The sequence below is a fragment of the Bubalus kerabau genome, chromosome 1 (genome assembly GCF_029407905.1).
Source record: "Bubalus kerabau isolate K-KA32 ecotype Philippines breed swamp buffalo chromosome 1, PCC_UOA_SB_1v2, whole genome shotgun sequence".
Classification (NCBI taxonomy): Eukaryota; Metazoa; Chordata; class Mammalia; order Artiodactyla; family Bovidae; genus Bubalus; species Bubalus kerabau.
In genome coordinates, this window is record NC_073624.1 from 234,889,104 (window position 1) to 234,915,046 (window position 25,943).

At 48.2% G+C, this 25,943-nt stretch overlaps 1 protein-coding gene across 7 annotated transcripts in view; it reads left to right on the top strand.

The window, feature by feature from the left end:
* The window catches only part of LARP1 (La ribonucleoprotein 1, translational regulator), a 61,839-nt gene that overhangs the window by 15,271 nt on the left and 20,625 nt on the right, over window positions 1-25,943 (top strand). For 2 of the 7 annotated variants that reach the window (XM_055559735.1, XM_055559729.1), the window contains exons 2-4: window positions 24,099-24,160; window positions 24,424-24,489; window positions 25,405-25,579. In XM_055559735.1, coding sequence (XP_055415710.1) covers window positions 24,099-24,160; window positions 24,424-24,489; window positions 25,405-25,579 — 303 coding nt within the window. Of the gene's footprint in view, window positions 1-14,168; window positions 17,542-17,570; window positions 17,764-17,831; window positions 17,927-17,954; window positions 19,899-24,098; window positions 24,161-24,423; window positions 24,490-25,404; window positions 25,580-25,943 lie in introns of those variants that run through there. The other 5 variants (XM_055559739.1, XM_055559755.1, XM_055559748.1 and 2 more) reach the window with 5 other exon arrangements.

Sequence of the window (25,943 nt, forward strand, 5' to 3'; positions counted from 1 at the left end):
CTGCAGTGAAAGCACAGAGACCTAACCACTAGACCACCTGGAAAGTCCCCTCAGGAGAGTCTCTTGAGTATTCAGAGTAGTCATGCTTATCTAGAGAAGCGCTGGGACTTGAGCCTAACCTTTGTTTGTCTGGAAAGAACTAATTTGGCTGCCACCAAAGTGAAAATCACTCATTTAACACATTTATCTCAGGAACCCAAGTGTTAGACCTTGGCAATATTGATGGGAAGAAGACAGAAGAGGCCTGCACTCATAGTTGACATGCTAGTGGAGTGACACCGTAAGCCAGCAGGGTAGTTCTGGTTATCTGTTAATGCCTCACAAATCACCCCAAAGCTTGGTAGCCTAAAAAAACAGCCCTGGAGAGACTTCCCTGGTGGTCCAGTGACTAAGACTCTGCACTCCCATTTTAGGGGACCCAGGTTCAATCCCTGGTCAGGAAACTAGATCCCATATGCTGCAACTGAGAGTTTGCATGCTGCAATTTAAGATTCCACATGCTGCAAGGAAAATCAAGAGATCCTGTGTGCTGCAACCGAGACCCAGCGCACCCAAATAAATAAAAAACAAAACAAAAAACAGCCCTGGATCCTGGTGTGCGTGTGACCTTGTGTGCCTCCTCCAAGAGTGGAGATTCTGTTTCCCCCAGCCTTGTGGAATTTCTGAGCTCAAAGCCTGCTGGCCTTCAAAGCCGGATTCTCTGTGGGCTCCTTCTGTCATTGCTGGACTCCCAGGCTGCGAAACCTGACGTGGGGCTCAGAACTTTCACTCTTGTGACAGAACTTCTGTGGTATAATAATTATCCAGTTTGTGGGTCACCCACCTGGCAGGTATGGGATTTGATTTTATCTCGATCACACCCTTCCTGCCATCTCCTTGTGGCTTCTTTGTCTTTGGATGTAGAGTATCTTGTTTTGGTAGGTTCTAGCAGTGACATTGTACAGGAGACAGGGATCAAGACCATCCGCATGGAAAAGAAATGCAAAAAAGCAAAATGGCTGTCTGAGGAGGCCTTAAAAATAGCTGTGAAAAGAAGAGAAGCGAAAAGCAAAGGTGAAAAGGAAGGATAAAAGCATCTGAATGCAGAGTTCCAAAGAATAGCAAGGAGAGCTAAGAAAGCCTTCCTCAGCGATCAGTGCACGTAAATAGAGGAAAACAACAGAATGGGAAAGACTAGAGATCTCTTCAAGAAAATTAGAGATACCAAGGGAACATTTTATGCAAAGATGGGCTCAATTAAGGACAGAAATGGTATGGACCTAACAGAAGCAGAAGATATTAAGAGGTGGCAAGAATACACAGAAGAACTGTACAAAAAAGATCTTCACAACCCAGATAATCACGATGGTGTGATCACTGACCTAGAGCCAGACATCCTGGAATGTGAAGTCAAGTGGACCTTAGGAAGCATCACTACGAACAAAGCTAGTAGAGGTGATGGAATTCCAGTTGAGCTGTTTCAAATCCTGAAAGAAAATGCTGTGAAAGCGCTGCACTCAATATGTCAGCAAATTTGGAAAACTCAGCAGTGGCCACAGGACTGGAAAAGGTCAGTTTTCATTCCAATCCCAAAGAAAGGCAATGCCAAAGAATGCTCAAACCACCGCACAATTGCACTCATCTCACACGCTAGTAAAGTAATGCTCAAAATTCTCCAAGCCAGGCTTCAGCAATACATGAACCGTGAACTTGCAGATGTTCAATTTGGTTTTAGAAAGGGCAGAGGAACCAGAGATCAAATTGCCAACATCTACTGGATCATGGAAAAAGCAAGAGCGTTCCAGAAAAACATTGATTTCTGCTTTATTGACTTGTGCAAAATTCTGAAAGAGATGGAAATACCAGACCACCTGACCTGCCTCTTGAGAAACCTATATGCAGGTCAGGAAGCAACAGTTAGAACTGGACATGGAACAACAGACTGGTTCCAAATAGAGAAAGGAGTACGTCAAGGCTGTATATTGTCACCCTGCTTATTTAACTTATATGCAGAGTACATCATGAGAAATGCTGGGCTGGAAGAAGCACAAGCTGGAATCACGATTGCCAGGAGAAATATCAATAACCTCAGATATGCAGATGACACCCTTATGGCAGAAAGTGAAGAGGAACTCAAAAGCCTCTTGATGAAAGCTCAACATTCAGAAAACGAAGATCATGGCATCTGGTCCCATCACCTCATGGCAAATAGATGGGGAAACAGTGGAAACAGTGAGAGACCTTATTTTTGGGGGCTCCAAAATTACTGCAGATGGTGATTGCGGCCATGAAATTAAAAGACGCTTACTCCTTGGAAGGAAAGTTATGACCAACCTAGATAGCATATTCAAAAGCAGAGACATTAGTTTGCCAACAAAGGTCTGTCTAGTCAAGGCTGTGGTTTTTCCACTAGTCATGTATGGTTGTGAGAGTTGGACTGTGAAGAAGGCTGAGCGCCGAAGAATTGATGCTTTTGAACTGTGGTGTTGGAGAAGAATCTTGAGAGTCCCTTGGACTGCAAGGAGATCCAACCAGTCCATCCTAAAGGAGATCAGTCCTGGGTGTTCATTGGAAGGAATGATGCTGAAGCTGAAACTCCAGTACTTTCGCTACCTCATGCGAAGAGCTAACTCATTGGAAAAGACTCTGATGCTGGGAGGGATTGGGGGCAGGAGGAGAAGGGGATGACAGAGGATGAGATGGCTGGATGGCATCACCGACTTGATGGACATGAGTTTGGATAAACTCCGGGAGTTGGTGATGGACAGGGAGGCCTGGTGTGCTGCGATTCATGGGGTCACAAAGAGTCGGACATGACTCAGTGACTGAACTGAACTGAACTGAGCAGGTTTTTTGTGTTGTTGATGGTTGTTAAGGATTTGGTTGAGATTTTGGTGTTTTCTAAGAAGATGTCTCCACTGGAAGATTAACTAACCTGTCACACTATTTATTTCTTTGATGGTGGTTGGACTGCACGTCACAGGCCTGCAGGGCCTCTGTTGTCCAGCTTCAAGACCTAAGAAAGAGCCTGGAGTCAGCAACAGTAGTTGGTGGTTTAATGGATGGAGGGAGCTTTCATGTCTGAAGCAAGATCCTGGAGCCACACCTCACCGTGTGGTGGATGACATGGCAGGGCACACGGGCATCTTCACTGGGGTGGGCGGGGGGAATAGGGAAGCTACTAGTTATACCAAGAACAGCCCTTGTATTCAGTGATTTCATGGGATAGGAGTTGAACATGGCTTGCCCAGACGATTCTTCTTTTCTACATGACAGTGATAGAGGTGGCAGGTCCTGGTCTGCAGGGCCCACCGGAGCTTCACTCAACGTGTTTGCAACCTTGACACGGTGATTGGAAGGCTGCGTTCATCTGGAGCTGGAGTGCCTTCAGGTGTCCTCTCCACCACTGTGATTTCCAAGCAGTAGGACTTAGTATCCATACATAGTGGCTTGGGGCTCTCAGAGAGTGTTCCAGGAGACAGGAAGTAGATGCACTCGGTCTTCTAAGGTCCTGGGCCTGAGCACTGATACAGTATCACTGTTGTCATACCGTGTTGGTAGAAGTCACAGATCCTCTGAGAAGGAAGGGGAGGGGACGCGGGCCCTGCTTTTCAATGGGAGGAATGTCCGTTGGCTGCCATCTCTATTGCTACTTGGCAGCTTCTGATAGTGGTGAGTGCTGTTAAAGGAACAGTAACTAAGAAAGAAGGATTTGGGATTGTGTGGGTGAGGGTAGCTTCAATCAAGGTGTCAGCGAATACCTCTAAGGGTGGGCCAAGGTGGGATTGATAAGGACCTGCTGATGAGGAATAGCAGGTGCTAGGTGGGGATGAGTTTAGTGTTCTCCAAGGAACTGACCTGAGAAGCTTTTGGAGGCCAGCTTAGGAAGTTTGGGTGCTGTTCCGAAAGCAAAGAAGGAGGTGGCAGGAGCTGATTTCTCCATTCTGTGGAGAGTGGATTGGGGTTGGGGCAGAAAGGCCAAGTTAGAAGCAGGGAAACCCCTGGAGAAACTGCTGCAGTTATCCAGAAAAGAGATGGAAAGGAAGAGATGATGGCATAGTGCCTTGGGCCATTTGACTCACTTAATGTCCTGTCCTTGCCTCCTCCAGACTAGGTCAGTTTAAGAGCAAGTTTTCTGATTGCTATTTCTTATTTCCTCCTCTTTTCTCATACTGTCCAGGAGTCTCTTGGCCCCAGAGCCAGGAGGAGTGTGAGTGTTTTCCAACTTCCCTGCCCTGTCCCAGGCCTCATCCTTGAGGGGAAGGGGGAGTCGCATGGGCTCAGGCATGGTAAGGCCTGGAGATGGGGAATGAGCTCGATGTGGTCTCTCTTTGTCACAGTTTTTTGTTCCTGACTTGTCGGAAACTAGAGTGGCTTTTTTATTTCAGGTAAGAACTTCAGTTGTGGGGTCAGAGTGAACTGACAGAGCTGAAAGTCTAGAGATTTCTGTTCTGATTTCAGCCTGGCTCTCACATTTCTCCTGGCTGGACCTTCGACTCTCACAACTTGTATGGAGGGATTGGATCCCGTGCTCATGAATGCATTGTCCATCCTTTGCTGATGTGCCTTTGTCTTGCCCTTGGGCTTAGCCGGGGGTCCTCAAACCTACCTCAGGGGTAGCTTGCCTTGTTGAAGACACATGCCCCAGGGAACCAGGCCAGATTGTCCAGAGCTTCCACTTCTCTCGTGATGAACAAAGACCTCACACACATCTTATTCATTGTCTTGGTTAGTATTCACATTCCCGTGGGATCTTCCTACAGTCCTGATCCTGTTTTACAGACCAGAAAACCATGGTTCAGAGAGGTTCAGGAATTTGCTCAAGGCTGCATTGTAGTTTGTTAGTAGTGGGATTCCAGCCCATGGCAGACTGAATCCAGACTTCTGCCTTACTTACCATCTGGGTTTGCATTCTCCTGGACCACAGAAATATACATACTTCACCTGAAAAAAACTTTGTGGGAGAGAGAGGACCCACACAGATCTTCAGAGAGCAGGAATCTCTGCAGGCCCTGGTGGCCCAGCCTGGAGTTCCCAGCTTTGCCCGCCCTGGCCCCCCTCAGTGGGTATGAGCCAGGCCCTGGAACTTCTGATTCTGCTGGGGAGCCCTGGCCCCTCTTCCTTCAAGAGATGTTCTTCTTCAGCTCTGTCAGGCCACGTGCAGCCTGCTGGAAAGAGCCCTGCTGACCTTGTGGTTTCTGGGCATGGCCTCCCAGCCAGTGGGAGGGGTGGGGACCACTCTCTGTGGGCATTGGGAAGCTCTCAGGCTCTGGGTTATCAAAAGGGATGGGAAATACTATTATGTGTTGAGTCTTTTAACTTCTTTTGAAGGGGAAATCTTTTCAGCTTATTCAAGCAGCACCAGTTCATTGTAGGAAGATGTCAAAATGTGTTTCAGCGAAAATAAATCCCTTCATAATCTGTTCCACCAACCGCCATAAATACTACTAAGCAACGATACCTTTTTAGATCAGTTGCTGCCTAATAAATACAGTGTAAGCCATATATGTAACTAAAAACTTTCTAATAACCATATTTTTAAAAAGAAAGATAGGTGAAACCAACTTAATATAACCCAGCCAAGATAATCACAATATTTTCGTTTCAGCATATAATCAGTATAAAAATTATTCTTTATACTGTCTTTGAAATCTGGTATATCTTTTATACTTTTACTTAAAGTGCTTACTTCTCAGTTCAGACTGGCTACAGGTGTTTAGTGTCCACATGTGGCTAATGATTACTGTATTTGACAGCATATTTCTAGATTTTTTCTTGAGTCACACAGTAGTATATTTTGTATGTATTATACATGCACATACCTTTTTAAAAAATAGGGCTATAAAATTTTGTGAGCCAAAATTTTTCCCCAACTTAGAAACAGAGGCTTTCAAAGGCACTTAGGACCCTCAAAGCAGGCTTGGTAAGGAGGGTCACGTCTCTCTAGTGAGGAAGGTTAAGGACCTGGCCAGTACTTCATTACTGCCAGAGCAGGTGCACATGCTCTGGTTCTCTGCTGGAGCCCCTGCTCTCCCACTGCCCCTGCAGGCACCTAGAGTTGATCTGTACCCTGTGTGTGAGTGCATGCACACCACTCTTTTGCTGAGGGAAGCAGGCCCACACAGGGGAAGCTACTGACCAAGGCTGTTGTACAGGGTGCAGCATTTAAAACCCAACACTCCCGATGCCCAGGTCAGTGCTCTTTCCATCACACTCAGCTGGCTTCCAACAGCTTTCTGCTTAGGTTTGCAACTAGCCAGAGCACAAAGCGTGGTCAGAGGTAAGAGGTGGGCAGAGCCCTCCACTTGGGTTTGTCCTGGGATGCCCACGAAGCCCACAGCACATCCCCAGTGGAGGCTGACCAGCAATGGGACAAAAACCAGCAGGGCCAGAGTGAGTGCAGAAGGGAACATGAATGGATTGGCCTGGGTGAGGTCAGGACTTAGAAATCTCTAAATAATTGGTTTGTCGAACAGTGCTGTTGCCCTAGTGCAGGGCCAGTTTCACACCAGACCACTTTTGTGGCAAGAACCTCATTTCTTAGCAGGTCTGAGGTTTGTAGGAGCCTGGCTTCATTTTTTTTTTTTTTCTTCATCCCCCACACCCAAATCTTTGCCTCAGATTTTCAGCCTGTAAAACGGGGCTGCATTCTAGGCATATCACTAGCCTGCTTCTGTCCACCCCTTGCCTCGTCATAGGAGGGCTGGGATGAGCAGCAGCCCGTGGGTTGGGTTTCAGATAAAAGTGGTCAGATTTCTGATGATTGGGGTTTTGAAGGCTAGGTGGATTCAGGATATCCAGTCTTCCTATCCTGTTACTGTAGCACCCAGCAGCCCCGAGCCAGGCCTCCAAAGGCTGGGAGGGGTCTGCTTCAGGTACCAGGAGTTAGCAGGTTTGTACTCCTCTGGGAGCTCTGAGGAGCTGAGGTGGGACACTGTCCAAGGTGGACTGCGAGAGCTGAAGATTCTAAGCCACCATCCTTGATTACTCCTGGGGTGTAGTCTTACTCATCAAGTCCTTGGTTGGAACAGTTGGTACTGCCTTTGGTTAGACCTTAAAACTTTACGAAACACTTTATTCTTATCTCACAGAGCCCTTGAGGTGGGTGGTAATTGGCCCCCTTTTATGGAGAAATTCCTTCTCTATAGGGTCATGGAGATGAAGGGAATTGCCCAGGGTCAGAATTAAAAACTGGCAGAGCTAGTCCTCCCACCCTTTTAAAGCACAACAAATAAGGAAAAAATCCAGGAGAGTAAAAAAAAAGATAAGCATCAGTCTATTATTAAGTAAGATATTGCAAGGGAGATATTTAGCACAGTGACAGTCATACTTAAGGGCTCGATAGTATTATAGCTCCATAACCATTTGTGGAAGGATACTTGACTTTATCGAATTGCCCTGGGCATAGCAGTTTGTCTGCTGAGCAGGAGAAAGGAGTGTGAGGGCAGTCTGGAAATGCTAGACTCCTGGCTGGGAGTGGAGAGGCTGCTGAAGTCCTCTGTTGGCTGCAGTTGGGCTTCCAGTTGCTCTGGCATGTTCTCTGCCATTCCAGGTCTTCCCTGTCCCAGCCCCTGACTTGTTTCATCACTGCCTTTGCCTCTGTGAGGTGGCAGCTCTTTGGAGATCCTAAACTTGAGGAAGGTCAGAGTGCAGTTTGGCTTTGGAAGCCATGCTGAGGTCATCTGTTAACCAAAGTCTCCTGGGTGGCACCAGAGGAATCAGGATGCTTGTGCTGGTTCTGTCTTCTGCCTTGTTTCTTCAAGGGTAGAGACATGCGAGGCCCTTCAAGTGGTTAGTGCTGTCGGAGTGGAGGTTAGAAGAGGACTACACCTGGAAGTATGCTCCCCAAGATGACCTAGTGCAGATGCTCTGACTCGGTCCTCCAGACACAAGCCTTTAGCTTTCTTCCCTACACTGGGCCAGCTGTTAATAGACCCTGAGCCCTGAGAAGGCCAGGGAAAACCTGCCCAAATGGAGGAGGTATTGCTTAGAAATGCTCTCAATTTCCTAAAACCAGCCCCCACCTCCACGCCTGCCCCCCCGCCCCCGCGTGGAAGCCCCACCTTACTCTTCAAGACAGAGCTTAAAACATGGTTCTTGGAGGGATGAGGGGGGCGCTAAGAAACATCTAGTATTAAGTACCTAATAGGCTCACCAGTGGAGAAGGCAATGGCACCCCACTCCAGTACTCTTGCCTGGAAAATCCCATGGATGGAGAAGCCTGGTGGGCTTGTGGTGCATGGGGTCGCTAGGAGTCGGACATGACTGAGCGACTTCACTTTCACTTTTCAGTTTCATGCATTGGAGAAGGAAATGGCAACCCACTCCAGTGTTCTTGCCTGGAGAATCCCAGGGACGGGGGAGCCTGGTGGGCTGTCGTCTATGGGGTTGCACAGAGTTGGACACGACTGAAGTGACTTAGCAGCAGCAGGCTCACCAGTGAGTGAGATGGGGTAGAAAAATTTGTCAGTAGTCTTACCAGAGATACCTAAACTTCCAAATAATAGCTAACACATCACTCCAGCACTCTTGCCTGGAAAATCCCATGGACAGAGGAGCCTGGAAAGCTGTAGTCTATGGGGTCGCTGACGGTCAGACACGACTGAGCGACTTCACTTTTACTTTTCACTTTCCTGCATTGGAGAAGGAAATGGCAACCCACTCCAGTGTTCTTGCCTGGAGAATCCCAGGGATGGTGGAGCCTGGTGGGCTGCCGTCTCTGGGGTCGCACAGAGTCGGACACGACTGAAGCGACTTAGCAGCAGCAGCAACAACGAAGACTTACATGCTTCCCCAAGTACTTAAAAAATAGCAACTCATTTAATCCTCAGAATCCCAGTAGGTTAGAAACTGTTTCCATTTACAGAAATCCAGAGTCACTTAGATGGGAGTGGCAGAGCTGGAACTCGAGCCCAGGCTCATTCTTAACCATTGCACTGTCCCGCTGCTGGAGGGGGGCATCTGGGCTGACCTTGGGGATGGAGCAGCCCAGTGAGCTTTTCCCAGAGGTATCCATTCTGTAATTCTCACTTGTGATTCTGCAGTTTGTTTTTCCTGAGCCTTTAATCTCTGAAAGAGACCAGATCTAAGGGTTGCAGGTCTTAACCTGGGCTGAGGACAGAGTGGTCCCTGGAGGGAAAGTGCATTGACTCCGCCACCACCCATGTCAGCTCTCATGTCAGTCATCAGTTCTTGGGCTGGGTCCTTGTCAGTCTTACCCACTTCTGTATCCACAATATGTAGTATGGGCTGAATGGTGGTTGAGATGAAGAGCATTTTTCACTGGTTACCAAACTGGAATTATAAATACGTTTGTGACTGCTGTCCCTTCTCCTGCTCACAACAGACATTGCTAATTGATCACAGGCTTTTCCTGAGACTGTCTACTAAGGTTCCTCAGTACAGCATCCCAAGCAGTTTAGATCAACCAGTTGCAGGTAGAGTTCAGATTAAGGCTTTATATAAACTGAGCCCTCAGAGGATAGGGACTTGTTTACCGTTACCTCTGTAGTGCCTGGCACACAAAACCCCTCATGTCATTGGTCACGTTTCATAATAGAGTGGCAGGAGCCCAGGGCTGACATCTTTAAAAACAAATTGATGTTCTTGGAACAAACCAGGCAACTCACTGAGTCTCAGTTCTGTCTTATTGTGTCATCTGGGGAGAACCATGTCCACCTTTCCTACCTCAAACTGATATTGTGAGAGTTAGATGCAGTGATGGATGAGGGAGACCTTATGAACCGATTAGTCACGAAGGATACAGAAAGGGTAATTTACCTGAATGGGTAGCTTATGCTTTCTTCAGCTCTCCTCTGTGCCCTGAAGCAGGGTCTACATAAAACCTCTGCTTTTCTACTTCCCTTTCTGTCTCTCTAGTCTGTCTTTTGTCCTGTGGGATCTCTGCAGTTTCCTCCGTCCTCCCCTTTCTCATCTGCTGGAGGAAGCAGAATTCTCCTGGGCTTGGTGTAGCCAGAGTCCAGGCCTTTGGGTTACAGGTCGCCCTAGAGCGTCACCTTCGCAATAAAGAGTGCTCTGATTCCTGGCTTTGCTTTGCCCCTGTCCCCTGTCCTAAATGGCATTATCCTTGCCTGGCAGGTGAGCTAATAGGTTCAGAGAAGTGGATTCTGGTGCTGATGGCTTTAGTCCCTTTAGGGTCTGCTTGAGCTGGAGCCCTTTGGGATCTCAACCAAGTATCTGTCTCTGGCGGTACTGAGAGACCTAGGGTAGCTGGGCTTTCAGTTTCAGATCCTTGGTGTCAGCTCCCTTCTCACTGTGTGACCTTTGGAGCGACCCAGCCTCCAATAAAACTGGAATAGCTTCACCCTTGGGAGGATTAGAAAATGCACAATAGACCTATAGCAGGAGGCCTGAGGTAAATGCTTAGTAAGTGGTAGCCATTATTATTTAATGGATCCAAACCTCAGGACACTGGGTGAGCAAACAGCAAGGTTTAGAGGGAGAATGGAAGCTGTAAGAGAGAGGCAGACAGGTCCCTTCAGAGCCTTCATTTCTCCTTGTAGCACAGCCATAGGTGGGAGCTCATTGTGAAACAACCTTGAGCTCAACCTAAACTGACTTTTGTGAACGCAAGTCTGTCAAGACACTTGGCTCACTTGTGGCTTCTTGGCTTGACCAGTCTTGGTTCCTGATGCTGGAGGTTGGATGGTGGGAAAGAGTGGATGGGTTCCTTGATGCATCTCTCTTCTGACTGCTCTCTGTATGTAATTAAAACTTGCTCCTGCTCTTCTGAGCTGGTTAATTCCTGTCTGCATTTCCAGTCCATAAGTGTGAGACCATGGATTGACACTTGGAGACCAGAGGTCCCTTCCTGCCAGTCTCAATCATTGGCGGCTCAGTTCTCAAATACTAATTGGCATCAGCATTGCACAGGAAACTTGTTAAAAATGCAGATGCCCATGCTTTGCCTTTCTCTGCAAACTGCTTTTTGGAGCTTGGGGGAAGTCAGGAATCTGCGCTTAACCCAGGTCCCCCACATTCTCAGGTGTTCTTAGCTTATGGAAGTGGTGTTTCAGTCCTGCTAGCTCAGGGTCCCTGTTCCCACAGTCATGAGGGTGAGGGGTTTGTATACAGCCTTCTGCTCAGGGACTCCAGAAGAGTGGGACGTCAAGTGGGAAGAAGGAGACTTCAGGTCCATTTCCACCAGAATAGTTCTGCAGTGTATTTTTCTTTTTTAGACATTATTCAATATTTAATACAATATAAAAAGAAAACATTGAATAAGAACCCATGTACCCACTACCTTTCTTAAGAAGCACACCCTGATTCTAAAATGGTGTGGTTTAGTTACTCAATCATATTCGACTCTTTGTGACCCCATGGACTTCATCCTGCCAGGCTTCTTTGTCCATGGGGTTTTCTAGACAAGAATACTGGAGTAGGTTGCCATTTCCTTCTCCAGGAGGTCTTTCCGACCCAGGGATCGAACCCAGGTCTTCTGCATTGCAGGCGGTCTCCTACATTGCAGGCAGATTCTTTACCAACTGAGCCACCAGGGAAGCCCAGTCAGTTCTAAAATACTAATACTAAAAAATCTCCCTGGCCTCGAAAGCAAAAATAAACAAATGGGGCCTAATCAAACTTAAGAGCTTTTTGCACAAGAGGAAATCATAAACAAGACAACCTGTGGAATGGGAGAAAATATTTGTAAACAGTGCAACTTGCAAGGGGTTAATTTCCAAAATATTCAGACAGCTCATACAGCTTAATATCAAAAAAGAAACAACCCAGTCAAAAAAGTGGGCACAAGACCTGAATAGGCATTTGTTCAGAGAAGATACACAGATGGCCAATCGGCACATGAAGAGATGCTCAGCATCACTAATTATTAGAGAAATGCCGATCAAAACTACAATGAGGTATCACGTCACACCAGTTAGAATGGCCATCTTCAAAAAGTCTACAAATAATAAATGCTGGAGACGGTATGGAGGAAAGGGACACCCTCCTACACTGTTGGTGGTAATGTAAACTGGTACAGCCACCACAGGAAAACAATATGAAGGTTCTTAAAAAACTAAAAATAGAGCTACCGTATAATACAATTATCCCACTCTGGGGCACAGAGCTGGACAAAACTATAATTCAAAAAGATACACATTAACCTCCCCCCTTACCCCCCCGCCGCCCAGTGTTCATAGCAGCACTATAATAGCCAAGACATGGAAGCAACCTGAAGTGTCCATTGACAGATGAATGGATAAAGATGGTACATATATACAGTGAAAGAGTAATCAACCATAAAAAATGAAATACTGCCTTTTGTAGCAGCATAGATGGACCTAGAGATTATCATACTAAAGTAAGACAGAAAGACTAGTATTATATCACTTTTGTAAAATCTAAATAAATACAAATGAATTTACTTACAAAACTGAAACAACCTCACAGATACCGAAAGCAAACTTGGGGGAAGGAGAGAGATAAAGTAGGAGTATAAGATTAACACACTGCTATACATAAAATGAGGAGAAGGCAATGGCACCCCACTCCAGTACTCTTGCCTGGAAAATCCCATGGACGGAGGAGCCTGGTAGGCTGCAGTCCATGGGGTCACTAGGAGTTGGACACGACTGAGTGACCTCACTTTCACTTTTCTCTTTGATGCACTGGAGAAGGAAATGGCAGCCCACTCCAGTGTTCTTGCCTGGAGAATCCCAGGGATGGGGGAGCCTGATGGGCTACCGTCTCTGGGGTCGCACAGAGTCAGGCACGACTGAAGCGACTTAGCAGCAGCAGCAGCATACATAAAATGTGATTCCCAAGGTGGCTCAGACAGCGGTTAAGAATCTGCCTGCAATGCAGGAGATCCAGGTTTGATCCCTGGGTCCTGGGTCAGGAAGATCCCCTGGAGAAGGGAATGGCAAACCCACTACAGTATTCTTACCTGGAGAATCCCATGGACAGAGAAGCCTAGTGAGCTACAGTCCATGGGGTCACAGATTCAGACACAACTGAAGTGACTTAGCATGTATGAAATAGGTAAGCAAATAAGAATTACTGTATTGTATAGCATACGGAATTATTTTTGATATCTTGTAATAACATAATGGAAAATAATCTGAAAATATATATATATAACTGAATCACTTTGCTGTACATGTGAAACTTTAACACAGTATTGTAAATCAACTATGCTTCGTAAAAAATTTTTTAAATACTAAATGCAATTTTGTGGTTCTGAGTCAGCCCTGTCAGAGTTAGAAAGTGAAACTCATTTGGTCTATAACTTCAGGTATGTCCAGAGAAAACCTACCTTAGAATTACTAAGCAGATTCCTGGTTCCACTGTTCCTGAGCAAGAATCTCTGGAGAGTGGGACCCAGGATTCTGTATTTTGACAAGCTCCTCGGGAATTAATTTTTTTGCATTCTGAAATCTTACGGCCCAAGTCATTTGTAGCAGTGGTGTCAGGTGGATTGTACCCTTGGAAAACTGGCTTCGTCTAAGGTTGTGGTTAGGGTGATCAGTGAGTGTGAGGATAGAATTAAAAGGTGTCAGGAGTGCAGATGACTGGATCCTCACACCCCAAGCATAGTCCTTAGTAGAGAAACTGAAGCCGCCCAGAGGGGAATTCTCCCAGGCCCTAAGGACAAGGGCTGCAGTGCTGGGGCCAGGGCCGGTCAGTCTCCCGACCACCAGGCCCCTGCCCTGGACACGTGGCTCACTGTTGTGGGGCATGGCAGTGGTTCTTTTCTACTGTGGCCAGATTCCGCTGTTAAAAAGACACGATCTCTAGTTAAATTTGATTTTCAGATAAGCAGCAAATAAGTTTTTTAGTATGCTGCTGCTAAGTCGCTTCAGTCGAGTCTGACTCTGTGCGACCCCAGAGACGGCAGCCCACCAGGCTCCGCTGTCCCTGGGATTCTCCAGGCAAGAACACTGGAGTGGGTTGCCATTTCCTTCTCCAGTGCATGAAAGTGAAAAGTGAAAGTGAAGTTGCTCGGTCGTGTCCAACTCTTAGCGACCCCATGGACTGCAGCCCACCAGGCTCCTCTGTCCATGGGATTTTCCAGGCAAGAGTACTGGAGTGCCATGCCATTGCCTTCTCTGTGTCCCAAATATTGCATGGGACATAATTAATCTAAAAATTTACTGTTATTTACCTGAAATTTGCTAAATCTGGCAAATTGTTATCTTTTTAAAAAGATTTTTATTAAAGCACCAGATTCAGTAATTGACTCATTTTCTTAAATAATTATTTTTAATAATTAAAAAAATGCATTTAAAGATGCATTTATGGTAGTTTTCTGTTTACCTCTGCCCTTATTTTAAGCTGTTAATCCTGTGAGCTGGCAGCCACCATGAACCCCTTTCACCGTTTCAGAAAATGAGAGGTTAAGTCTTACTCTAGGATCTTCCATGCAGGTGCTTTTCTGCTTCCTGAAGAACCTGCCTGCTTGGGTTTCATTCCTCTGTGGCCCTGTTAATGCCTATCAGGTTACAAGCCGCATGAGAAATTGCTCAGATAAGACCATCTCCCCTGGCTTTATGAGTTCCTTATTTTGATGACAGCTGGTGGTTAGAGCATTCTTAGGTTTACGTGGACTCCCAAGTCCGGGATAGCTGCTCTGTCCTGCCTCTTAGCCCAGGGGCCTACTTGGTTGGGTAGATGGATAATGTAGGGGGTCACGTCTCCTCTATATTTGTTGAAGGGGGGAGGGAGTGGAATAGGTCACCAGTCAGCAAGGGTGTGGAGTCTGCTGGTAGGGCAGCCTGTCTCCTTATCCACAGTGTCCCAGTTGGGGTTTCTTATGTATGACGAGGCCTCCAAGGCTGGCCCAGACTCAGCAGCAGAAACAGATCAACTACTTTTGTGGGGAGCAAGGCCAGTCTGGCTAAATTGGGTTAGGGGAATTAGTCTTTATCCAAGCACTTCAATTCCCCTTGTGCTTCTGGAACGATTGGCAAGTCTCTACTATTCCTGCTGAAGTTTTCCTGTTACCAAATGTCCCCAACCTGCAGGACTGGAGCTGTTGGGATCTGAGCATTTCAGGGAGCAGGAACCTGAGGATCAGTGAGGATGCCCAGCCTGCCTCACTGGGTAGATGGCTGGTCAGGCCTTTGGGGCCCGCCTGCCGCACATCTTCCAGAGGGGCCGAGAGCCTCCCCTGGAGAAGTCAGGTCGCTGGTGAAAGTGGGACCCTACACTCCCAGATCCACTTCAGCCAGAGTACCCCTCCTTTTCTGTCAAGTAGTCCAATTCCATGTGAAAAGCTGTTCTTAAAAACGGGGACTTCTGGGTCTATTATAGGCATCATCAGTGGGTGTAGGGAGCAGTACCTGGAATGTTTGGGCCCCTGAGGCCCTGCCCCCCAGTCTGCGAATTAATGTAGTTGTGTTGTTGAGTGGCCTCCCGACCTGTGGGAAAAACTCTGAACCACAAGGCATCAACTTGAGGTCCAGTGCTAGCTTCACAGCAATTCCCTGGGCGCGGGCACAGCCTGGTTCCTCCTGGGCCTCGGTCTTCCTGGCCGTACAATGGCATGAGTTCTCAAGTCCCTTCCAGCCTTTCTGTCCAGTAACAGGGATAATCCAGAGCAGTTTCTTGGGGATTCAGAAGCCTCTTGCAGCAAAGAATGCCTTAGACTTAGGACAGTTAAAATGAGTTTGTGTTAGGTGGTAGGTGACCACAGGCACAAGGAAAAAGGAGCTTTGATGTCAGCAGCCTCCTGCATAAAGGACGATGGTGTCAGTGGGGCAGCAGAGCATTGCAGCCTGCCTGAGGATTGGCTCTGAAATCCAGGGCCTGGCTGCTGGATGATGGGCCTGCCCCTCAGGGCTTAGGAGAGCAATACAGGAGCCTACAGGCTGGATATGGCTTGGAAAAGTTTTGTTTTTTTAATGTGAATTCATTGATTGTATTTAGAAAGCAGAAAATTACTCTTCCACACCAAGTTTATTTTTCTGTATTTTTTAAAAACTCAGATGCTCTGGCAACATAAGCTTGCATTCCTGTGTGGTGTGGCGACTGCCTTTGAGTGGGTGCTGCCCTCTGCGCTGGTGTCTGTGCTTCCCCGCTTGCCACGCCGCCAGCCAGCTCTGTGATTTGTGATGTAGCCCAGGGCCTGGGGGCTTACGCCTGAAGTCGGGGACCGCCGGGGAGTTTCAGGGCTGTTTTGTTTGCTGCTCACACTCTGTTCTGTTTTCCACAGCTGATGTCTGGTGTTTGGGTTGAAGCACACTGCTTCCAACTTGAAGGAGAACAGGGCATAGGTCTAGACTCAAAGGTTTGCAGCTGCTAGGCTGCACAGCTGTGCTGTTCAGACATAATGCAAAGGGGTAATTAACCTCTCTACCCAGGGAAGAATGCTCTGGAAGTTCTTTGAGAGGCACCCATACCGATGTAAAATTCTTCATTCAGCAAATACTTCCTGTGGGCCAGCCATGAACAGGCTGCAGTCCTGGGTTCCAGGGGCCAGTGAGCAATGCAGAAAGATCCCTACCCTTGTGGAAATCCCAGTCATTGCCTATATAGGGCATGTTGCTGGCTGGTGAAGCCCAAGGTGGAGTCAAGCTGTACCTGGGTTTTAGTCTACCTAAGGCAGGTGGCCTCTCTGAGCCTCAGTTTCCTCATCTATAAACCGGGAGTCATCATCACCTTACCTGTCTCCTAGCGTGGTTGTGAAAAGTAAATGAGCCACTGCGTGTGAGCAATTGGTGTGGATAGTGTATGGACTTAGTAATTGATTAGTCTGGTGCGGTTGAGATGCACACAAATGCAAACATTTCAGGGGCTCATGAGTGCTCTGAAGACCCCACATGATAGACTGAATTAGAACTTGATCCAGAGTTGCTAGTTGGGCAATTAAGAAAGGCCTTGAGAAGAATTTATGCTGAGATCTGTGAATAATGTCACACAGTATATATACTCTATGACCCTGGGCAAGTCTCTTCCCTGAGTTTCATTTTCCAAGCAACTGGAATGTCTTTTTGAGGCAGTTTCATGAAATAGCACAAAGCAACTTAGAGCAGTTATTGGTGCCTACTCAGCACTTAGTAAAAGGTGGTTATTAGAATTACTGTTCTAACTAGAACCAAATGTGCTCTTCAGAAAGGCTGGGTCAGGGAGCTGGCCCTTGAAGGCCAGAGGCTTCTCTGGCTGCTGGTATATTTCAGCTGTGATGATCATTAATTAGCTTTGGGGCAGGACTTCAGGGATTGGTACTGGTAGTGGGCGTGACCACAGCCACCCCAGGGTGGCTTACTTGGGCAGGGAGAGTCACCGCAGGCTAAAGGGTCACCGCCAGCTAAAGATAGTTGACTGGGGCTGGGCCGGACCAGGCAGCGTCATGTGACCAGAGCCTGCCGCCTGCGCTCCTCCTCCCAGGCCCAAGGGGCGCAGACTCTTCAGGAGCTTGCTTTGAGCGGAGTCCCATGAGCTGGACTTCTGAAGGTTTCCTCTCTCCTCTTACTCCTTTTCATAACGGCACCCTTCAGCCCCCTCCTGTGTTTCCTCTGCACGTCTGGGGGAAATCAGGGTGGGAAAGCTGGTCAGAGAGAGCTGTCTGAAAAGTGGTGGCAACAGTAGGAATCAGTGAAGGTGAGGATGGTTAACAAAGCTTTTTTTTTTTTTACTCTTTAGATGAGTGTTCATGGAGGGGGTAGGGTTGGTGTTGGGATCAGTGGGAATGGGATGAAAAGTCGGTGGTCCCCAAACTCCTCCTCTAAAGACCCCACCGCACCCCCGGGCTGGATGACAGCTGAGAATACACCAAACTTTTCTGACTGTGCCCCCAGGCTGGCCTGGGAGGGACGGGCACAGGTGGGTGATACAATCTAGACTCCTGTTGGCATTGCACTCTGCCTTAATGGTTTCTCTGCCTTCCGCAGTGAGGGTCCTGGGCTCCAGCTCTCAGGCAGTGGTTGGGGCAGAATCTGTGTCAGCTGGATGCCTGTCCCTGCCCCCCACCCTCATTGGGGCAGAGGTAGGAATGGGGGAACTGGAGGGTGGGCCTAGAGGGGACGCCTCTTCCCTCACAGGACTGTGGGGTGCCAGATAGGTGTGTTTGGGGTCCGTTTCCCTTGGCTTCTCTCTGGGTGGGGAAGAAGGGGATTGTCAAGTTGCCAGTTGTTCAATCCTAGGAATGTCACTTGTCTTGCTCCATGACCTTAGATTTCCCTGTAGTGGGCCTTGGTTTTCTCCAGTGTGTAGGGCGATTTGAGGGTCTGCCCTGTTGACCACAATGAGGAGGTAAATTGGACCCTCCTGCTAGTGGTTGAAAGCACAGGATTTAGAGTCAGATTGCTTGACTTCAAATCCTGTTCTGTTGCTTGCAGGCTGTGATCTTGGTAAATAACCTTTCCACCGTGTTCCTTCATTTCCTCAGTTGTAAAATGAGACCAGTTAGAGGAGCTAACTCAGTGTTAGAACAGTGCATGGCATTTCATAAGTGCTCACTGTTAACATTATGGCCACAGCTTGGTGCTAGCATCTCTTCTGCTCTGATGAGAAGTCTCATTGCTTGCCATCTTACCTTCTCTTCCTTCTCCCTCTAGATAGGAATATCCTGTGTTCAGTTGAGGAAGGTGAGGGAAGCCCAGGGAGGGTGGCTGGTAGGGAGTGTCTCCAAGATTATACAATTGATGAGTATTGGAGTCTAGACTAGGTTCCGCTGGGACCCAGCAGTGCCTGTGAACACTTGTTTCTCTGCCTGGGGGAAGGCTCCAGCTAAAATAAAGGCTGAGGATTGAGGCCATAGACTCAGGAACTAGCACTTGGAACAGCAAAGCTCAGCTGTATTGCCAGGTCCTGAGCTAGATGCCAGAATCACTGCTATGAAAGCAGCCTGGTACCTGCTGTCAAGGGGGGTGGGGTCGGGTTGAGAATAGATAAGTAACCAGGCAGCTGACACAGTACAGTGAGAGCACAGAGCCAGGGTAGTTCACCTGGGATGTGGTTGTCTCTTCAAGAAGTTGACCTAATGGCCATAGGAATAGGTCAGCAGACGGGTACGAACGCCACTAATGCAGCCCCTAACAAATGACCTTGTTCCCCAAGGCAGAAGTTCTTTGCACTCAGGGTAAATTCAGCCTTTTTAGATACTTCGCTAATCTCCAAGAGATGATGCCAGCCCCAAAATAAATGTTTGGCCTTCCCCTGTCCTCCTGGCACTAAGGCATGAAACCTAGTAGTTCCTCTGGCCAGCCCCATCCTTCAGGCCTTCTCCCATCTAGCCCGGCCCCATCTCACTTTTCACCCACACTCATCCCTCAGTTTCATTTCCAGCTTTTCCCTTCCTGTTACCAGTCTTCATTTATTTAGCTGTACCAGATCTTAGTTATGGCACTCAGAGTCTTCAATCTTCTTTGGAGAGTGGGAATCTAGTTCCCTGACCAGGGATCGAACCCAGGCTCAAACCCTGGATTAAGAGTGCAGAGTTTTAGTCACTGGACTCCAGGGAAGTCCCCCTCTTATCAGTTCTTTTTTCTGTAACCTGATGAGTTTGACTCATATCCGCATACCTTCCCCCCCAAAATCCTTCCCTAGTTTCTTGCTAGTTTACCAAGTCCTTGCTCCTTAAGACCTACATCTGGCCCTTCTAGGTAGCTTCCCCCTGTGCCCTCCCCAAAAGGGTCAGCAGCTTTAGGATCCTTCTGGAAGCAAGCAGTGTAGAAAATACAGTTGGGACCTCCCTGATTGCACAGTGGATAAGAATCCACCTACCAAATGTAGGGGGCAGGGGTTTGATCCCCAATCCAGGAGGATCCCACAGGCGGCAGAGCAACAGAGCCTGTGAGCCAGAACTATTGGTCCATGCTCTAGGGCCCGAGAGCCACAACTACTGAAGCCCACACACTCTAGAGCCTGTGCTCTGCAGCAAGAGAAGCTACTTCAGCGCAACTGGAGAGAAGTCCCTGCTTGCCACACACAGCAGTGAAGATCCAGTGCAACCAAAAGTAAACAAATGAAAAATAATTTTTTTTAAATGGGCTTGACCTTTGAACAATACAGGTTTGAACTGTGTGGGTCCATTAATATGTGGCTATTCTCGATGTAAAAGCAGTACTGCCTGATGTTAAGTTGGATTTTTTGACCGTGTTGGAGGTGAGTGCTCCTAACCCCTGTGTTATTCAAGGGTCACCCATACTTTGTGTTTTTACCTGGGTTTACACCAGGTGTGTTTGGGCTTAGGTCTGTTTGTAGGCTGACAGAGACTCCTTGAGGCCAGACTCTCTTCCTCTTCTGTGCTGAGAAAAAGGTGGAGTGGCTGAATTTCTTCAACTGAAAGGAACTTCAGGCCTTCCCTCTGCTCTTCCTTCCTCTGGTGTGGCAGGGGTTTATACCACAGCCTCCCTGGGGACTGAGGCAAATTTCCCGCCCCCCCCCCCCCTTCCTTCTTTCCTCTCTCCTGGGGAGACCTGCCCTGGAGCCAGCCCCTTTCTTGGGGGGGAGGTGGGGCGCAGAGTGTGGAAAAAGAACCAGGCTCCAGGAGAGGAGGGTATTGGTTTAGCTCCCCTTCTCTTCACCAGTCACAGTCTTAAGTGAAAATAGTGAGTCTGCTGATCAGATAGAGCTTCATGAAAAATCTCCTGGTCTCCCTGTTCCCTCCCAAACCCCACCTCCACTGCACAGAGATTCTGGTGTGCTTCATTTAATACACGAATGAGTGTGTGTTTGTAGAAAGCCCCTTGACACCGCCCCCACCCCCCCGCCCCCGCTCCCCGGAACAACATTCAGTACTGGCTCCTAGCAGACTCCATTTTCGCCTCTTCCATATCCCGGCTAACCTCTGCTTGTTTTGATGGAGAAGGGAGACACTCACAGAGCCTCTGCCTGCCATCCTCCTCCCCCTGAGTGCTGGGCTCACCTCGGGCCACCTCACCACACCTCTGCCTGGGAACCTCTCCCCGACACCAGTGACTCTTCACCAGGAGATGGCGGGACGGTGCTCTGAGATTATACCAGGAAAGCTTTTTGACCCATTTTCCCACCAGTGGACATGGGGAATCTCTGGTGAGCTGGAAGGAGCACTGGACAGAGGGAGCTGAGGCTTCTAGTGCCCATCCCGGCTCTTCCCTAGGGAAGCCCCTTATTAGCCTTTGGGAGCCTCAGTTGCCTGTCTGAATGGAAGAAATCAGAACCACGGGCCTTTTTTGCTGCTCTCATGTCCTACAGCTGTTTTCTTGGGCACATGCGAGGTGGTGAGTGTAGTGTGTCCCGAGCTGGGCTTGGGTCAGTGGTGGCTGTTAGTGGTGCTGGACATAAGGACTGGCCTCTTGCACAAAAGATTGGTTTCCATTGGGAGCCATTTTAGATGCTAGGCCCTGTATATTGTGGAGCTGTGCTGTGTGTGCCCACGTTTGTACACACGTGCATGCGCCTGGTGAAGGTGGATAGTTGGGAGGGGACCCAGAAAAGGATGTGTAATTGAAGTTAGAAAACCTAGTCTTTTTTCCAGCCTGCCCCCAGGGCCTGACAATAGCTCATCTGAGCCTTCCTGCATTCCCCTAGGCCCTGCGGGATTTTTTAACAGAGCTAGGGATTTTGCTTAAAGGTAGCAGTGGTTCTCTCTCCCTTAAGTATTTCTCTGTCTCTCTGGGGAATTTTATTCTTCCTTAGAGCAGGGGCAGCTCGAGGCCCTACCTGAGAGCAGAGTAGGAACCAGGGTACTGAGGGTCCTTGGGATAGAGGGAGGCTAACTAGGGATGGGGCCTTTTCAGCAAACTTCTCAAAGGGCTGACTGATTGGTTTTTGGGTGTGCCCAGAGAGCCACATTCCCCTGGTCAGCTTGGGATTGGTGGGGGAGTAGGGAATCCGTGGGGTCTTTTAGTGGAAGCAGGGCACTCCCATTAAGGAGAGCCTGAACTTTTAGCGGTACTTTACCATTTGTGATCTTGAACAAGGTGTTAGGCAGGGTAATTACAGGATTTGATTCTTCCCAATTTTGAAAGAGTTTTTGTTAGAGGAAATAAGACGGTGACCTGACAAAACTTTGCCTTAAACCTTTTTAGGTAGTCTTCAAGAGCACTTTGCCCTCTGAATCTGATTTCCCATTCCACTTTCATGATAATGACGTTGATGGTGCTGGCCTTTTGGCCTGCTCTTGTCCTGGTAGCATGCAGGGAGTGTTTTTGGGGTCTATAGGCTGGGTCCCTGGAGAAGTAATTACTGCCACAGCTCATGTGTAATCGAGGGAGTTGATCTTCTAACAGCTGCCTCTGCTGGTCCTAGTCAGGGAGCTGCGTGGTATTAGGCTGCTCTGGGCCAAACTGGAGTTAGCAAGAGAATCAGTGTGGAGTACGGAGTTCCCTGGGCTTACAGGCTCCATCCTCTTGGAACTGAAAGAGATTTTCTGGTTCTCCACTGCCCAGCACTGGGAATAGGGGATGCTGTGGTTTGGGTTATAGAGCCCCAGCTCTCCTTTAGCATGTGGAATGTCTTGAGGCAGTGGCTCCAGTATGGGGTGGAAGCCAAGAATTCAGTGGCCTCCCAGTTAGGAATCAGGCAAGGACTCTCTTCTCATTAAGGGAACATGCGTCTGATCAAGAAGTGGAACATTCCTTTTGAGACCAGCTGGACAAATTCTCTGCTCAGAGACTGGGGGCAGCTCTTGTCCTGGCATAGCTGGCCAACAATGGAGGCAAAGGGATGGGTGAGCAGAGTCCCGGGTTGTATCTTATCCTGTGGGTCTCTGGGAAGGAAGGGTTCAGAAACTCCTGGTCTTCAGAACCAACTTGGAAAAACAAGTATAGGTGTAGAAAGGACCAGACTTATTAGAGCCACTTCCTTATAAAAAAAATTTTTTTTTCCCCAAAAGCCCCTGGATTTTCCTGGCTTGCCAGTGGTTAAGACTCTGCACTTCTATTGCAGGGGCTGCAGGTGCAATTCCTGGTCAGGGAGCTATGACCCTGGGTGATGCGCAGTACAGCCAAAAAATAAAATTAAAAGTAATAAAAATAGAAAGCTCTTCTCTGCTCTGGTCGAAACTACTGGAGAATCCCAAACAAAATTAAATCACTGTAAACATACTACTTAAGTGAAAGTGAAATCGCTCAGTCGTGTCCAACTCTTTGCAACCCCGTGGACGGTAACCTACCAGGCTCCACGGTCCATGGGATTTTCCAGGCAAGAATACTGGAGTGGGCTGCCCTTTTCTTATCCAGGAAATCTTCCCAACCCAGGGATCGAACCCGGGTCTCCTGCGTTGCAGACAGACGCTTTACCGTCTGAGCCACCAGGGAAGCCCAAAGATACTACTTAGGTCCTGGTAATATTTGGTTATATGTCTTCCAGAGTTCCTACTATGTGTATTTGTATGTATACCTTTTCAATTTATTTTACAAAAATAGGATTATAATTTTTTTTCATTACTGTGTTTATGTTTTCATATCAGTAGAGATCATTATCATTTAAGAACACTCTGGAAGTTGCTCAACTTTTATTTAGCCAGTTCCCTACTGTTAGACATTATTTTCAGTGTTTTTGAAATTATGAATAGCTCTTTCAACATCTTTGCACATAAGCCTAAACGTTTGTCTAATTTGTATCATTAGGATAAATTCCTGAAGGTGGAACCATTGAGTCAAATGTAGGGGGTGATGGTCTTACTTTTCCTCTGGAAACTTGGAAGACAGGCACATCTTCCTGTTGGTGACCACAGATCACTGAGGACAGAGCTGGCTCTGATGCACATGCCTTAGAAGAGGTCTTGGACTTCTTGGTTGCCCACTTAGGGTTTTTGTCTTGCCTTCCTAAGTCTACTCACACGAAGACTTCTAGAACGTTTGAGCTAGAGAGAGCCTTTCAGATTCCTTTATGGGATCTGCTGTGATTCAGGAGCCCTGGATTATAGAGCAAATCCTGCCATGGACCTAGGGTCTCCAGGCCTCAGTCCCCCTTACACAAGAGGGTAAGAGCTGTGAGAGACCAGTGTTGAATTCCTGGGGTTTGGGCTGTCTGCTTCTTCCATGATCTCACTTTACGTAATTTCTTCAGAAAGCAGGGTTTGAGCACGTGTCCCTCTTCTGTCCACCACGTCTTCTGTCTGGGAACCTACAGGTTGCTTGGTGGCATGGGGCAGTGATGAGGGTGAGGAGCTGGTCAGGGCCCTCTCTGAGGGGTGCTGTATAACCACGTCTCCTTTCTTTCTTCCACAGAACATTCTGCCCCGGCAAAGGTGGTGAGGGCAGCAGTTCCTAAACCACGCAAAGGTGGCAAGGTAAGAAATATGAGTTGGCAACCCAGGGGTGGGGGTGGGCTTCCTGGATGGAAGTGGTAGCCTCTTTTCTGTTGTAGTGAGTGCTTCTGGGCTGCAGGGGATTTCTGAATAGCAGAGGCACTTTTTCTGGGTCTTTGTTGTGGATAGTTCTCGTGGACAGACTGGTTTTGGCTTATGATCTCTTGGTGGAGCTGTATTTTGGATGAGGGCCTGAATGGTGGAGGCAGGGTTACCCTGGAACCCTCACAGAATGTGCCTTGTAGGTTGGTGACTTTGGAGATGCAATCAACTGGCCAACACCTGGAGAGATAGCCCATAAGAGTGTGCAGGTGAGTCTGTGGGGAGGGATGGGCGGGTTTGAACTCCATCTACATGTTCACATTTGGCCTCAAGCTTTCAGTGCCTCGGGTGTTAATTTTCTGTTTTTTAGAACGAGTGGTTGGAAAATATGGGCAACATTGAAATAGCTAAGAATCATCCTTTGAGCCCTTGCTGTGTGACACAGACTGCCAAGTGCCATTTATCCACCATTTCACCTAATCCTCGGTGACTCCTAGATAGGCCCTTCAGTAATTCCCATTTTACAGATGAGGCCACTGAGGCCGGGAGGGGAGGTTAATCACTAGTCCTTGATGGCCAGGCGGGGATTGAAAATCAGTGTGTCATGTTCTAAAACCTGTGTTCTCCACTTGGATTGCCTGTGAGTGCAGCAGAATGGTCATTAGGGCAGGTACCCACCTCTAGACCGCAGGTTATGGGGAAGCTGACGTAGCTTTCCTAAGCCCCAGCAGAAGGTGGACCCCTGGTCAGTCCTTTCCCCACCAGCATCTTTTTTCCTGGGCTGACAGCAAGATCTCTCATTGGCTTGGGCCAGTGGGCTTTGTTCACAGACAGGATTGGTGTGGACAGACCAGAGGCCAGTGTCTCCTCCATCCCACTGGTGATTCAGACCATATGGTTCTGTTGTAGGGAGTAAACAGCTAGCCTTTGCAGGCCACAGCCCACGTCGACGGGTTGTCTCTCTCATTTAGACTTAAGGGACCTGGAGAGGCGGGTTGTCCTCTGCCTCTCGCCTGTTTGACCACTCTTCCCAGCAAAGGCATGTCAGGCGTGAAAACAGGGCTACAGGATACATCCACCCCAACCTGCATCACGTGCTCCGGTGACAGGGAGCTCCCTTCCTTCCCATCCTGAGTGGCTTTCAGATGCACATCACCTCCCTGTTCCTCTGCTTCCTGCTGCAGCCACAGGCCCACAAGTCTCAGCCTACCCGCAAGCTACCACCCAAAAAGGACATGAAGGAACAGGAGAAAGGAGAGGGGAGCGATAGTAAGGAGAGCCCGAAAACCAAATCCGATGAATCAGGGGAGGAGAAGAATGGGGACGAGGACTGCCAGCGAGGGGGACAGAAGAAGAAAGGTGAGTGACTTGGAGCAGAACTTGGGAGAAGGTAGCAGGCAGAATCAGGAAATGTGAGAACTCGAGGGCTGCTGGAGCAATTTCAGGAGCCCCCCAGAAGTGCTTGAGAGTCTGATGGGTGTAGGCTGCTGGGCCATCAAGCTTCCTTCTAACTATCTGTCCATCAGTTCTTTTCCTATAACCAGCATTTGGAAAGCCCTGTCCTCAGCACTGGGGTTCAAGCAGTGCAGAAGACAGGCGGTCCCTCCCTCAGCGCGTTCTTGGTGTCTGTTGACGTATTGCTGCCTTGTGTTAGATTTCATTTAAATACAGGCGATCCCATTGCTTGGGCTGAGATGGCTAGGATACAGGTTTGGCTGCTGTC